General features: G+C 35.6%; 2 protein-coding genes across 2 annotated transcripts; both read left to right on the top strand.

The window, feature by feature from the left end:
* Window positions 1-3,880: 3,880 nt before the first annotated feature.
* On the top strand, window positions 3,881-6,088 carry LOC107895855 (uncharacterized). Its single transcript, XM_016821071.2, has one exon. The coding sequence runs from the start codon at window positions 3,881-3,883 to the stop codon at window positions 6,086-6,088; it is 2,208 nt and encodes a 735-aa protein (XP_016676560.1).
* A 2,395-nt stretch (window positions 6,089-8,483) lies between these two features.
* Window positions 8,484-10,709, top strand: LOC107897799 (uncharacterized). Its single transcript, XM_016823368.2, has one exon. The coding sequence runs from the start codon at window positions 9,046-9,048 to the stop codon at window positions 10,582-10,584; it is 1,539 nt and encodes a 512-aa protein (XP_016678857.1). The 5' UTR covers window positions 8,484-9,045; the 3' UTR covers window positions 10,585-10,709.
* The last annotated feature ends 6,087 nt before the right edge of the window (window positions 10,710-16,796 follow it).

The following is a 16,796-nucleotide window of genomic DNA, read 5'->3' on the forward strand; positions in this document are numbered from 1 at the left end:
AATGTAATTATATTAAAAAAGAACTTTTTTTTTGAAATTGAAAATCATCATGATTAATTATTCTATTTAATTTTCTCATCCTCTCCACTTAAAAATTAAAGAGTGTAATTGAGATGCTACAATTATTTCTAAATTCAATTAAATAATAAATAAAAAAAATTAAAGAGAACATGGAGATGAAGAAGAAAAGAATTTTTACTTTATCCTTCTATTATTAATAATCAAATCCATAGTTTTAACAACACAAATCTTCCTTCATTTATAATAATTATGTCATGAGTAAATAGAAATGTAACACCCCAAACCCGGCCTAGACGTTACGACCGAATTTGACGTGCCACATCAATTACCCAAAAATCCAACAAGCTTATGATGTTAAACTGGTTGTCATAAAAGCCTTTATAGTTTTAAAGCCCGTGTATGCCTAGTGTTTCATGCTGTTTAAAACGTGTATAGTTTTCAATAAGGTTGTTTTTATTAGAGTTATAAGTCACAGGTTTGCTTACCGAAAACGTTATTATTTTGAAAACCTGATGTCCCTACTCTAGCAGTTGATAAATACCAAATGATAGCCCAATTAAAAGTTAAATCCCCAAATGGCCTTATTACAAAAACAAAACCCAAATATAAAATCAGTAAATATTAAAGTCATTCGCGTTCGTGTGGCCACCCCAAATCTCATGCAGCTCCAAACCGTCTAAGGTTGAGGATTACCTGTACAATTAAAAGAAAGGGTGAGTTTACGAAAACTCAGTGTGTAATCCCATATCAGACTATAGAAAACAGTGTATGCAGTAACAGTCTGGGCCTAAGCCCTATTCAGTGTTAGTAGGGTTTGGGCCTTAGCCCTGAAACAGTAGCAGTGTGGGCCTAAGCCCAATACAGCTTCAGTATAGTGTATAATGCAACCCATCCCAAAACCATCCAGCACACCACCTGTGCCAACCAACACACCATGTGGGGATATCAATCAACCCACCCAACCAGCACACCAATATCGCAGCAAAGCTACCAGTAATATTAACACAGCGTAGCTGCCAGTAGCAGTAAGTATGGCAAGCCACCAGTAATAGTAAACGTGACATAGTCGCCAATACAGTACTTCCTCCATATCACAAACCCAACCCCATGCAAATGTCGTATCATAAATATTACATGTATGCAGTATGTCATATTCAAATCCAGGCATATGAATGTCATACACACATCAACTAACCTACCACTAGTGTTATAAAGGTCATTTCATCAGTTAGGGGTAAAATAGTAATTTTTACCCCTCAGGAGTATTTCGGTCATTTAACTGATATTAGGGTCTCGGTACAGGTAACGACCCTTCAGAAGGTCTACAGTCATCTCGAACGACTCAGGTATCCTTTATGGCCAAAACAGCGCAAATGGGCTCAAGGCTCATTACTCGGCCCAAGTGGGCCCACACGCCCATGTGCCCCACTTACTTCAAGTTCATTCGTGCCAACGCGGTTTCCATGTCCCATTCCATACTTTGTCACTTACCGCATAACCTATCTGTGTGGGGATCACAGGTCTATTGGGCCCACATAGCCCATCTCGGCCCAACAAGACCTATAACGGCCCTAGTCCATGAAACGCATGCAACGGTCTAATAGTCTACTGCGAGCTCGATTTACCCCACGAGTGATTGCACGCTCGCAAGGCCATAAAAGTAGAAGCTCTGGCTTTTCGGCTTTTGCCGATCTACCACAGCCTTGGTGTGGTTACACACCTGCGTTCATCATTGAACACAGAGTAAGGTTGGGTGTACGACTACACACCTATTTGGAGAAGAGATCACTACACACCACCTGCTTCACCTTGAAAGAACAAGCAGGGTTCAAACCACATTTTTCCAACCACCTTCACCTATTGATGACAATCTGCACTGAAATCCCATCCATTTAGCAACCTTAAAAGTAATAAACTTAAACTAAGTGTACTCCTTATCAAAACATAAACCAAGAGATGAGGATAACAGCGTTCGGCCAACCCCAATACCACCTATAATCAAAGCATGCGATGTCACGAACGTTTTCCTGACGGCAATCGACACAAAGAAGAGATTAAAAAGGGAGACCACTATAGAAAGAAGAAAGAGAATCGGCACCACTGTGAAACTACATTTGATAACCGTATTAGCAAGGCTCCACCATTGATAAAAACTCGACAACCAAGAGGAACTCACTTACCTTGATCAAAGTAGGGAAACATTCAGCAGAGAAAAGAAGATATTCGGCTAACACCAAGATAAACCTGAATAAGATGAGGAGGAAAGAGCAAGTGGTATTCGGTCAAGGCTCCAAAGGAAGAAACACAATAGAGTAATGGAGAAGGGGTTAGAAAGAAAGAAGAGAAGGAAAAGAGTTTCGGCACAGGCTAGAGAGTGAACCAAAAGAGTGTATTCGGCACAGAGTGAAAAACAAAGGGGAAAAATAGCAGGAAAGAATTTCGGCTTAACCTAAAAGATACCAAAAGAAATCGGCACAAGAGGGAAATGGTAACAAGAGAACAAAAATGCAAAACCCAAAATAATCCAAGAACAATTCGGCACCTATACTCTTCCTAGTTGCCGAAAACATACTCCCCAAAACCCCTTAGCCGAATTTGCACTCACAATCACCCCTATTCGGCTCTAACTCCTACCAATTCAAATCCCTTGAAATGCTCCAAGATTTTCTCCTCTTATCCCTCCACAACAACCTCCAAGACTCATTCAAACTCTCACCCAACAGAGTTTCAGTCCACTACTAACTCTTGTCGTCCCAAGCAGCAAAATTAACCTCTTTTACCTTCTATGGAATTCGAACCCCAGTCTTCTCATCTGCCAAAACACGCCACATGCCACCAAGCCACAAGGCTTTTTATGGTAACAAGCAACCATCACATATTCATAAAGCCTAGGTGCCAACGTTCAGGTTCTTTTTTAAGAGAAAAACAATATTTTTGCAAAAGCCAGAGCTTGAACCCAGGCTTTCTTAGACACCTCCAAACACACCCAATTCACTTAACCACCACACCAAACATACAATTTATGACAAACCCGACAAAATTACAAACCTTAAATTTTTAGGGCGTTACAAGAAAGTAAAGAATACATGGTAGATCAATTTTTTTTATGGAGTGCATCAAAAGAATGGTACAACTTAGAAAGTTTGAAGAAAAAAAGTCCATTCTTATGGAGGATAATACGCAATTAATTGTTAACTCAAGCACAAATTATACTTGAAAAGAATAAAGTGATATTCTTTTCCTTACTGCTATAATGGCATATATGTGCCCTTTTTTTTCATTTTTATGAAAATAATTTAAATTTATTTTTTATTTCTTAATTTAATAAAATATCAAATTAGTAATTACCACATTATATAGCGTATAATAGTATTACACAAATAATGATGTTAATAGAACGTGAAACTTGAATCAAAATAAAAGGTCTATGTATACAATTGCATCAGATTAAAAATCATGCATGATATTGAATAATATTAGATCAAAGTTTATGTATAATTTTGATATTTATCTTTTATATTTAAAATATATTTAAAATTTTAACTTAATTGAGTTAGTTGAGTCTTAGCTTAGTTTGCATCAATATTATTGTCAGTATAGGATGATATAGTTTCGAACGTACTTAAGCACATTTATTCTCTTATTTAAGAGTTCGAGATGAGTTATGAGTAATTATATTCCTGGTATCAGAAGCACTATGAATTGGCTGTAAGAACAGCATTAGATTCCTTTCTCATAAAAAATGTCATTCTCATCTAATGGAACAATATAAATATCTCAACCATAGCCTTAAGCTTCCACAAAAGCATTTGTTGTTACTTAACCCACAAACTTGCATAGAAACCAAACAAAAGGAGAAATGGAGCTTCACCACCATTTTAGCCATCAACATCCTTTAGAGTTCATCGAAGAGCGCAACCTTAAAAGTAAGAAGGCTAATTGTTCAGGATGTGGGGAGCTGGTATCAGGTACAAGCTATAGTTGTATGGGGTGTGAGTTTTACCTTGACAAGAAATGCTTCGAGGCCTCCTCAGAGGTAAATCACCCCTTTCATCCCAACCATAGCCTTAAACTTTTAGCAAGTCCACCATACATAGGTTCATGGGCTATTTGTGATTTTTGTGACAAAAGATGTGAGCAATTTGTTTATCATTGTTCATGTAAGTTAGACTTTCATATAAAATGTGCTTTGTTTTCAAAAACCATTGCTGAAAATAAGGTCGGGGAGCTTGAAGGTGTTTCCCAAAAAAATCTATTGGTCTCTTCTGAAAATGGTTCCGAGGAACTTGAAGAAACCGAGTGCTTTGCATGTAGGAAGCCATTACTAGATTCTCCATACATTTCTTTTGATTCTAGATTTCATTTGCATAAAAAATGTCTTGATCTACCTATTAAAGTCAATCATCTTTTTCATAGCCAACACCCTCTAGTTTTACAATTCAATAGTCAGCGTCTCCCTTGTCAAATTTGCAAAACAACCCAACCTAGGGGACTTGTCTATTGTTGTTCACCTTGTGAGTTTGCCATTCATATTGCATGTGTTGAGCGACCAACTAGAATTAACCACCCTTGTCACCGTCACCATCCTCTTATTCTACAGCTTAATTTGAAATCTCTTCTCTGTCAAATCTGTCGGGAAACACAAGCTTTGTCACCTGCTTATTATTGTTCCGCATGTAAGTTTGGACTTCATGTTAAATGTGTCTCTCCAAAACCTAGTATCAAAGGTGAAATTCATGAACACCCATTCACCTTGTTTTGGAGACAAGTGCAATTCATTTGTGATGCTTGTGGAACAAGCGGGGATTGTATATCTTATATTTGTTCTCCATGTGGCCTTATAGTTCATGAAAGTTGCATTTCATTGCCACCCATCATCAAAAGGTTTCCACGACATGGTCACTCAATTTCCCACACATTCATCCTTGGGCAATATGAGATCAAATCATGGAAATGCAAGATTTGCCTTGAGGAGGTGAATTCGAAGCATGGGTGTTACTGTTGTTCTGATTGTAATTATGTTGTCCATGCAAATTGTGCAATAAAATCTTATAGATGGTACAAGATATTCGACGATGGGATTGAAGAAACGGGTGAATTGCTTAAAAATTCAGCCTTTGTTGTTATTAAAGAGACCAGGCTTGGAGAAAATGATGTAATACCCACAGAGATAAAACATTTAAGCCATCCTCACAACTTAATTTTCAGCAATGATGTTAAGGATGATAAATATTGTGATGGCTGCGTGTTGTTCATCTCGTCTTCAGTTTACCATTGTGCACAATGTGATTTCTTTCTCCATAAATCATGTGCTGAATTGCCTAAGAAGCTGTACATTTGGCGTCATATGCACGTACGTCCGTTCACTCTTAATTTACATGCTGATTTTTTGTGTTGTGTATGTAGATTTCGGTTCAATAACTGTTTCTCCTATGATTGTAATGTGTGTGGGGATCGTTACTGCGTTCGTTGTGTTCAACTTTCGGATACCCCCACATGTCAAGGGCATGAACACCGCCTTTCCTATTACGGAAACTGTACAGGGCAATGCAGTGGCTGTGGAAATAATGTAAAGTATGCGTATGTTTGCAAAGAGTGCAAATTTGCTGTGGAATACGATTGTCTTACGCTTCCCGACAAGATTCAACACAAGTGTGATGAACATCCCCTCATGCTCACATATGGTGAAGACAACATTTATTCACAGTACCATTACTGTGATATGTGTGAAAAAAGAAGAAATCCAAGCCGTTGGTTTTACCACTGTGCAATTTGTGATAATTCAGTCCATAAAGATTGTGTTATTGATGCATACTCATATATGAAGCTCGGAAAGACCTACACAGCAAAGGATCACCCACACCCACTCACTTTCACCCGAAAGCTTTATGACTACCCTCCTGAATGCCATATATGTGAGGAGCATTGCAAAGATCTATCTGCTGAGTGTCTAGAGAATGGGTGTAACTACATTGTTCATTGGAAATGTATAGACCCTTATAGAAAGGATATCTTACGGCTGTTGAGGTGGCGGCCCAAAGGAGAAGACAAAGAGGTCCTTGAATGATGGCACCCAAGTTTCTGGGAAAAAAACTCACTTTGTTGGTTGGGACTTGAAAGTCCATTAATGTAGTTATTGTATGTTGTTTTATAGTTTTTATTGTAAATAAAATGTGGTGTTACTGTTACATATTGGAAAATAATTGGGAATTGAAAGAATAACTATCTTTTTATGGTTTGTCGTTTAGTTTTATGGTTGAGCAATTGATTTTTTTTTCTCTTGTTTGATGGCGACATTATAAAACAGATACTCTAATATCATATTGATTAATTTCATTAATATTACAACTTGATTAATTTGTTATTCCTTATTTCCACATTATTTCCTTATGCCATGAGTTGTTACATGGTTAAATTTGGGCAGAAAATATTAATTAGCACTATAAATATTTAATGATATTTTGAAATTTTGAAAGTAATAATGATTAAATTTTAATATTATAATTAAAACGTTCTTAATTAATCACCAATTTAGTGGATCTAATTAAGCATTCAGCTCGATTGGATTTAAGTAAGGTTTAGGGTTATAAAGATAAAAAATTTAACCTTGATTAGCATATATTATTGACAAATTTGATTTTGTTTCCTTTATTAATTAACTGTATATAAAAAGACTTGTAGAGTGTGTTTGGGTGTAATGATTTGGAGGATGATTTATTAAATTTATAAATAATTGTATATATTTAATTTTTTTTATTTGAATAATTAAAATAATTATTCAAAATAATTATTTAAAAGTATTTACCAATTATAAATTCTAATTAATTGAATTATAAAATAATTTTTTGTATTTAATGTTCAAGCTTTAGTAAATGTGGTTTATAAAATTTTTAAAATATTAAAATTTCTAATATTTAAAAAAATTAGTAATTTTAATACTATATCAAGCATATCCTTTTTTATCTATAATTTTGTAATATATCATAATTATCTTATGGACATAATACGTTTTACATTTATTAAATTGGAAATTTGTATATTGAGAGAAGATTAAGGGAAATCTCTTCTTTGATTGATTCAACTACCCTATTCTTATATTAGAATTAGAATAAAGAAAAGACATCAAAACCTAAAAGAGCAAGAAAGGGATCAAATCAATGGTTTACCACAAAACTTGAAGATGTATTAAAGTAAAATTCTCTACCTCTTTTCTTTTTTTCTTTCTTCTCAAAAAAATTAAAATGTTTATCCCTCTATTTCTTAAATTAAAAAAAAAGTAAGTTTAATTGTTAATGTTGTTAGAATTCTTTTGTTAAACTCAGTTTATTTATAATGTTATTTTTTTTACATGAATATTAAGTGAATAATTTTTTTATATATTTTAAAATGTCACTAATGAATTTAACAAAATAATTTAATGGTGTTAACAATTAAATCTAAATTCTGAAAGCTAAAAAAAAAAGAGACTAAGTTATTGGAAATAAAAGTAAAAAGACTCAATTCTAAATGTTTATAGTATACAGGAGTTTAGAGCATATTTTAACCTTATTAAAAAATTATTATTTATACGTAGAGGTGATAATGGATCAGGTTAGACTATAGTGAAATTTTGGACCCTCTTGATAGGTTTGGGATCAGCCCAAAAAATGAGTCTAAAATTTTTTTTAAGCTTAACTCGAATCATAGATGTCAAACCCAAACTCGACCCATTTTAATTTTTAAAAAATAAATTATTTTATTATATGGAAAACTTTTTAATGTGGATATTGTAGAGAAATTTAACAAAAAGAATAAGGATCAAATTGACTGAAAATGTAAACATTAGGTGATTTTGAGAGGATAATTTTAGAAAAATGACTAATGGATCTATGTAATAAATATGAAGCAAGAAAGGGATAAAATAAAGAAAAACATAATGAGAAACTTGGAAGTGGAAAATTTTGGAGATTTTAATTTGAGAAAAAAATATTAGAATATATTAAAAAAACAAAGATAAAATGGAAGATTTATCTTGTGTAAATGGATGTGTTTAAAAATGATGAAGTGATGTCTCTTAATTTGAAGAATAGGAATGCTGAATCTTATGGGAATTTTTACGAAAGAATAGCAGAGGTTGAAACAGAGATTGAGAAACTAGATATGAAAGGTTGTTCTAGAACTATCTTTTAATGGTGATGCTTCAAAATAGATCTATCTGTATGAGTAGGAAAGAAGGGTAAGGTTGATTCTTGGCAACAGAATCGTTGGCACTAATTTTAATATCGTCGTGTGGGACTGATTTCTTGAAAGTGAAGTGTATGGCTTTAACTAAAGAGTACTGTATACATGTGGGCATAGGTTGATTCTATTTAAGCATTCAGAAAGGGCTCATTCCTATCTAAAATATGATATATAAAGTTATTGTGGGTTGATTTCAAAATTATTTAGAACAAACTTGAAGACTGAATAAAGTAAAATTCTTTCAATAATAATTTATCAATTAAATTCAAAGGAATAAGAAAATTTTGAAGTATATATATATGTGCTTCTGGTTTTGCAAAATCAGTAACAACTATCACACCTACAAAGTTCCATAGAAAGAAAGGAGAGAAAAATGGAAGTTCTTCGACATTTTAGCCATGTTCATCCTCTAGTTTTCAATGATGAAAGAAATCATGAAAGTGGGGAGGTTTTCTGCTGTGCTTGTGGGGAGTTGGTGTCAGGTCCAAGGTTTAGTTGCATGGAATGTGAGTTTCATCTTGACAAAAACTGTGCTGAGGCACCTGTTGAGATGGATCACCCCTTTCATCGCAAGCATAACCTTAAGCTTACGGCAAGCTCTCCATATGTTGAAGTTAACCCTATTTGTGGTTTCTGCAACAAAAAATGTGAGAAGTTTATTTATTATTGTTCTTGTAATTTATTCTTTCACATCAAGTGTGCATTTCTTTCATACAAAATTCTTGAAAAAAAATTTAGAGAGCTTGTCCGTCGAGACGCATTGGTCTCTTCTGAATGTCAACCACAAGAACTTGAAAGAGTTCAATGCTTTGCATGTCAAAAGTCTTTACTACAGTCTATTATATCTCTCATGATTCTAGATTTTACCTGCATAAAAAATGCTTTGAGTTACCTCTTGAAATCAATCACCTTTCCCATCGCTGCCATTCTCTTTTCTTACAATTTAATAGTGATCATCTCCCTTGCAAAATATGCTTTGAAACCCAAAATAGAGGATTGTTTTATTGTTGTTCGATTTGCAAGTTTTCTCTTCACATTGAATGTGTGTCACCACCACCTATTGTTGAGGAGCCAAGTAGTCACGAACACCCATTCACAAGGTGGTTAAGAGCATCTCCATTCAATTGTGATGCATGTGGCACTTTAGGAAACTATGTTTCTTATATTTGCTCCACATGTAACCTAATGGTCCATAAGGAATGTATTTCATTGCCACGCATCATAAAAAATGTTTGGCATGAGCATCCTATTTCTCACAAATACTTTGTAATAGACAATGAGTGTAAAACACAGGATTGTACAATTTGTCACGAGGAGGTGAATATGGCGTGTGGGAGTTACTATTGTTCTGAGTGCAAGTTCATTATCCATGTGAATTGTGCACTACAGGAAGCTGGGTGGTATTACAAAATTGATTCAAAAGATGATTTTGATAAGCTTAATGCAATGTTGGAAGCCAGTACTTTAGATCCAAACTTTCTCGTTACTAAAATGATCAAAGATGGAGAAAATGTGATAAATACAGAGATAAAGCATTTTAGCCATCACCATAATTTAGTATTAAGCGATGAAGTCAAGGATCGTATGTATTGTGATGGCTGTAGTCAAATCATCTTGACTCCCTTTTATGGTTGTTTAGAATGTGGTTTCTCTCTCCACAGATCCTGTGCTGAGTTGCCGAAGAAGAAGCAAGTTTTGGGTCACATTCACCAACATCCCTTTAACCTTATTTTTCCAAATTGCATTTTCAAATGTGCATTTTGTCTTATATGTTGTACTGGTTTTGCCTACGTTTGTAAGGATCATTCGTGCAGCGACCATTATTGTGTTCGTTGCGCTGACATTTTGTGGTATCGCGAAAGTCGTGGGCACGAACACCTGCTTGCCCTTCACCCGAGGCATATTACCAATTGGCAGAATGATTACTTCTGTAATGCTTGTGGTGGCAGCACTGATGGTTTTTCTGTATATAGATGCAAAGCTTGTAATTTTAATGTACATTATGAAGTGTGCTCTCAGCTACCAGAAATAGTTTGGGACAAAGCTGACGAACATTGTCTGGTTCTCACATACACTGAAGATAATGATCATTCTGAACATCCTTACTGTGATATTTGTGAAAGAGGAAGAACACCCCATACTTGGTTTTACCATTGTGCAAATTGTGGCACCGCAGTACACATCCCTTGTGCTCTTGGAGATCAAACAATGCCATCTTCCACACACTCTATTGGAGATGCAGAAAGCAAATATACCATCCATTGGAGATGCAGCACTATCTTCATTAGAGCTTTGAAAGGCCGGATAAAAGAGGTTGTAGATGACGATGATGATCACATTTGAAAGTGTCACTTGTATAGAGTTTTTTTTTTTTTGTTTCGTCTTTGTAAGTATATGTGCTTTTCTTGTTTTATTATATTCATTTGGTAATGTCCAAAATGTTTGAATAATAAAATTCACTTTGTAAAGCTTTAGTGTAATCCTAATTATTTGATTTATTAATAATTTTTCATGTGGAACTAATTAATTTGTAATAAAATATTTACACGTAATTTCTTCATGATTTGCTATTCGGCCTGTATGTTTAACACTACTGACCATAAAGGACTGGTGATATCAATAAATTGTTTCAACTTAGGTCAACTACAAATTTTGTTTTAGTCTTCGTCCAAAATCCAGTTCCATCATAAGTTTCAAAAACAAAAGGTGGAAACAACATTGTGCAAATTGATTTTTTTTAAATTAAAGTAATTTATTTCTGTCAATTTCATGTTATATTTATATATTTTATTGATTTAGTCTTAATTTTTAAAAAATTATAAAATTTTTAAAAATTTAAAAAGTTAAAAAATATATAAAAACTTTAGCTTAAATAGATAAAATGTATAAACTTTAATTGTTAAATTTATTATTGTACTAATGTTTATGTACCTCAACTTGGATCTGATTGGGTCCTTCATTAGATCACCTAAAATTTATTGAGAGAAATAATTGGTTATAAACTCTCACTCTCTTATAAAAAGGTATTAATATTATAAGGGATTCTTTTTCACTCAAAAACTTTAATACGCTGAGCATTTATCGTGAATCCCTCTACCTATCCAGCTCTTTGCCTTAGAATGAATAAATCAACCTCTTTCAATACAACCTTCGCCTTCTCTACTTCTGTTGATACTATGTATCAACACTAATAAAAAATATGTAAAATTGATAAAAAGAACATTAATATTATAATTGATTGTCTTTAAATATTCACTTTTAAAATTGTTGAATATTAATATTTTAAGTATATCTAAAGTTAAAAGTTGATAAAAACACTTTTATATTGTAATTAAATAATATTCGTAGTTCAGACTTGAGTTGGATTGACTAAAAAGTATTGGAACCCACCCACATTGTTTGAAAAGTCAAAAAGGGTGGGCACCGAAAGTAGAAAGTAAGATTGGTTGGCAAGTTGGGTTAAAAGTTGGCATGGGATAATTGCAATTTTGGTCCCTAATTGTATAGGGACATTGCAAGTTGATCCTTAAACCTCAACTATAAATAGGCCTAACCATTTTTTACTTTCTTCATCCCACACTTGTCATTCTCTACTTAAGGCAGTTGTTCTCTCTCCCTATTTGTAAACTTTCACTTGTATTTTGGGAGTGAAATATATTTGGTAGTGCCCGAGGACGTAGGCAAAATTTGCTAAACCTCGTTAAAATTCTAGTGTTCTTTATTTTTTGTTCTACATATTTTGCAAGTGTCATTGTAGTGATTTATTGTGCTATTAAATTACGATAGAAGGATATTCTGGCTAGGAAAGATCTGGTATGTAAGCGATCCTCGTGATCCACCTCTCTTTCCTGGGAATTGAACTTAGTGTGATTTTTCAGTACAATAATTTTACTCTTTCACACGCTTCCGCGCAACAATTGGTACCAGAGCCAGGTTCGTACTTGGGGAATACGACCGTTTACGGTACTATTCATGTATACGGCACTATTTACGTATACGGTACTATTCACGTATACGGCACTATTCATGTATACGGTACTGTTCACGTATACAGTAGTTGGGATTGAGGAGAAAAATGGCAGCAGCATCGTCATCAGCAAGGACTACTGTGACAAATGCAAAATTTGAAGTAGAGAAATCTGACGGTACCAATAATTTTGGTATGTGGCAATGTGAGATCCTGGATGTCTTATGTCAGCAAGAGCTAGATATAGCCCTTGAAGAAAAACCTGACAAGATGGATGACAAGGAGTGGGCCAAGATCAATAGACAGGCGTGTGGTACAATCCGCCTATGTTTGGCCAAAGAGCAGAAGTACTCTGTCATGAGGGAGACATCAGCGAAGAAGTTATGGGATACACTGGAAGAAAAGTTTCTAACGAAAAGTCTTGAAAATAGGCTTTATATGAAAAAGAAACTTTATCGATTCACGTATGCACCCGGTATGTCGATGAATGACCATGTGAACTCATTCAATAAAATTTTAGCAGACTTGCTAAATTTGGATGAGAAATTTGAAGATGAAGACAAGGCATTATTGTTGTTGAATTCCCTTCCTGATGAATATGATCATCTTACCACCACATTGCTTCATGGGAAGGACACAATCACATTTGATGCAGTCTGTAGTGCGTTGTATAGATCTGAGACTCGAAAGAAAGATAAAAGAGATCACAGAGATACAACCGCAGAAGTCTTAACAGTAAGAGGTCGTTCACACAGCAGCAAATCTGGTAGAAGGGGAAAGTCCAAAGGGAGACCCGCCAAAGATGAATGTGCCTTTTGCCGTGAAAAAGGGCATTGGAAAAAGAATTGTCCTAAGCTACAAAAGGGCAAGGCTATTTCTAATGCATGTGTAGCGGAGCATGATGAGGAGTCAGACTTTAGCTTGGTTGGCATGCCAATGGCATGTCAAACGGATGAGTGGATTTTGGATTCAGGATGTACTTACCATATGTGTCCTAATAAGGACTGGTTTTCTAGTCTTAAAGAGCTAGAAGGTGGAATTGTTCTTATGGGCAATGATAGTGCTTGTAAGACAATGGGAGTGGGTACAGTCCAATTGAAGAATCACGACGGCTCAATCCAAGTCTTGACAGATGTTCGCTACGTACCTAGCCTGAAGAAAAATCTCATCTCATTAGGTGCCCTAGAATCTAAAGGGCTCACAATCACTTTGAGAGATGGATTACTAAAAGTAGTAGCTGGGCAACTGACGGTGATGAAAGGCACAAGAAGAAATAACTTGTATTTTTTAAATGGAAGTACAGTTATTGGATCAACATCAACAGTTTCTACAAAAGATGTAGATTCAGAGGCTACCAGATTATGGCATATGCGATTGGGACATGCTGGTGAAAAAGCTTTGCAGACATTGGTGAAGCAAGGCTTATTGAAAGGTGCAAATTCTTGCAAAATGGAATTCTGTGAACATTGTGTTCTGGGCAACCAGAAGAGGGTAAAATTTGGTCCAGCAATTCACAATACGAAAGGAATTCTGGACTACGTTCACAGTGATGTGTGGGGACCTACCAAAGTAGCTTCTTTGGGAGGTATGCACTATTTTGTTACTTTTGTTGATGATTATTCAAGAAAAGTATGGGTGTATCTAATGAAAAGAAAAAGTGAAGTTTTGGATGCATTTCTGAAATGGAAGAAGATGGTGGAGACTCAGACTGGTCAAAAGGTCAAACGACTTCATCAGATAATGGTACTGAGTACAAAAACGATCCATTTCTACAAGTATGCCAAGATGAGGGCATTGTGCGACACTTCACTGTTCGGGATACACCACAGCAAAATGAGGTGGCAGAACGAATGAATCGAACTATACTGGAGAAAGTTCGATGTATGTTGTCCAATGCTGGATTGGGCAAAGAATTTTGGGCTGAGGCAGTTACATATGCGTGCCATCTAATTAACCGTTTGCCATCAGCTGCAATAAATGGAAAAACTCCTATGGAGATGTGGACTGGTAAATCTGCTACTGATTATGATTCTTTGCATGTATTTGGTTCCACTGCATATTATCATGTAAAAGAATCTAAGTTAGACCCAAGAGCAAAGAAAGCATTATTCTTGGGTATAACTGATGGAGTAAAAGGATATCATCTCTGGTGTCCTGATACAAGGAAGATTGTTTTCAGTAGAGATGTGACTTTTGATGAATCAACCATGTTGAAGTACAAGGATTCACAAAAGGATGACAAAACCAGTAGTACTTTGCAGCAGGTGGAGCTTGAAAAGGTTAACGATGATCCAGCTAATATTGAAGGGACAAATGATGAAGAGGTTCCTACCCAAGAACCTCTACAGCAACAAGATTCAATTGCATATAGAAGGCCAAGAAGAGAGATTTGTAAGCCTGCTCACTTTGATGATATAGTGGCCTATGCACTTCCAATTACAGATGATGATGTTTCTTCTACTTACACAGAAGTAATAAGTAACCCTGATGGTGTAAAGTGGAAGCAAGCAATGAATGAAGAAATGCAGTCTCTTCATAAAAATAAGACCTGGGAGTTGGTGACACTACCCAAGGGAAAGAAGGCAATTGGATGCAAATGGGTATATGCAAAGAAGGAATGATTTCCTGATAAAAATGAAATTCGATACAAGGCTAGATTAGTAGCAAAGGGTTATGCTCAGAAAGAAGGAATAGACTACAATGAAGTGTTTTCTCCAGTTGTGAAGCATTCGTCTATTCAGATTTTGCTAGCCTTGGTTGAGCAATATGATCTTGAACTAGTTCAGCTTGATGTGAAGACCGCGTTTTTACACGGTGATTTGGAAGAGGAAATCTATATGACTCAGCCAGATGGATTCAAGGTTGCTGGAAAAGAAAATTGGGTTTGCAAACTGACAAAGTCACTTTATGGATTGAAGCAATCTCCGAGGCAGTGGTACAAGCGATTTGATCAGTTCATGAAAGGGTAAAGGTACACAAGAAGTAAATTTGATCATTGCGTGTATTTTCAGAAGCTACAAGAAGGAACTTTCATATACTTGCTTTTATATGTTGATGATATGCTAATAGCATCCAAGAGCAAAGTTGAGATTAAAAGATTGAAGACTCAACTCAATCTCGAGTTTGAGATGAAAGATCTAGGAGAAGCTAAAAAGATTCTCGACATGGAAATATGGAGAGATAGAGCTCATGATAGAGTTAGCTTGTCTCAGAAGCAGTATTTGAAAAAGGTACTACAGCAGTTTGGCATGAACGAACAGACAAAACCTGTAAGTACCCCGTTGGCTTCTCATTTCAAGCTTTCTGCACAACTATCTCCTTCGACGAATACGGAATGAGAATACATGTTGCAAGTTCCGTATTCTAATGCAGTGGGTAGCTTGATGTATGCAATGGTGTGTACAAGACCCGACATTTCACAGGCAGTTAGTATAGTGAGCAGGTATATGCATAATCCTGGAAAAGGACATTGGCAAGCTGTGAAATGGATTCTACGGTATATTCAGAAGACCGTGGATGTTGGATTACTGTTCAAGCAGGATAATACACTTGGTAAAGGTGTTATTGGGTACGTTGATTCTGACTATGCCGGTGATTTGGACAAGCGAAGATCAACCACCGGTTATGTGTTTACACTTGCTGGAGGACCAATAAGTTGGAAGTCTACACTACAGTCTACAGTTGCATTGTCAACCACAGAAGCCGAGTATATGGCTGTAACAGAGGCTGTAAAGGAGGCTATTTGGTTACAAGGTATGGCTAAAACCTTGGGGTTGGTTCAGGAGCATATTAACGTGTATTGTGATAGTCAAAGTGCTATTCATTTAGCAAAGAATCAAGTCTATCATGCACGTACAAAACATATCGACGTACGATTCCATTTTGTGCGGGAAATTATTGAAGAGGGGAAAATTTGTCTTCAGAAGATCAAGACTGCAGATAATCCTGCAGATATGATGACCAAGGTGGTAACAGCAACCAAGTTCGAACATTGTTTGAACTTGATTAATATCCTTGCAAGTTTAACAGTTGAAGAAGGCACTATCAAGTATTGTTGTCAAAGGCAGAAAGAATTGTGTGAAGATAAGATTATCCTAATCAAATCTTCAAGGTGGAGATTATTGGAACCCACCCACATTGTTTGAAAAGTCAAAAAGGGTGGGCACCGAAAGTAGAAAGTAAGATTGGTTGGCAAGTTGGGTTAAAAGTTGGCATGGGATAATTGCAATTTTGGTCCCTAATTGTATAGGGACATTGCAAGTTGATCCTTAAACCTCAACTATAAATAGGCCTAACCATTTCTTACTTTCTTCATCCCACACTTGCCATTCTCTACTTAAGGCAGTTGTTCTCTCTCCCTATTTGTAAACTTTCACTTGTATTTTTGGAGTGAAATATATTTGGTAGTGCCCGAGGACGTAGGCAAAATTTGCTGAACCTCGTTAAAATTCTAGTGTTCTTTATTTTTTGTTCTGCATATTTTGCAAGTGTCATTGTAGTGATTTATTGTGCTATTAAATTACGATAGAGGGATATTCTGGCTAGGAAAGATCTGGTATGTAAGCGATCCTCGTGATCCACCTCTCTT

The sequence above is a fragment of the Gossypium hirsutum genome, chromosome A10 (genome assembly GCF_007990345.1).
Source record: "Gossypium hirsutum isolate 1008001.06 chromosome A10, Gossypium_hirsutum_v2.1, whole genome shotgun sequence".
Classification (NCBI taxonomy): Eukaryota; Viridiplantae; Streptophyta; class Magnoliopsida; order Malvales; family Malvaceae; genus Gossypium; species Gossypium hirsutum.

Bases quoted from the DNA above. Each gene is read 5' to 3' on its own strand.
- LOC107895855 (XM_016821071.2), top strand. From the start codon at position 3,881: ATGGAGCTTCACCACCATTTTAGCCATCAACATCCTTTAGAGTTCATC.
- LOC107897799 (XM_016823368.2), top strand. From the start codon at position 9,046: ATGCTTTGCATGTCAAAAGTCTTTACTACAGTCTATTATATCTCTCAT.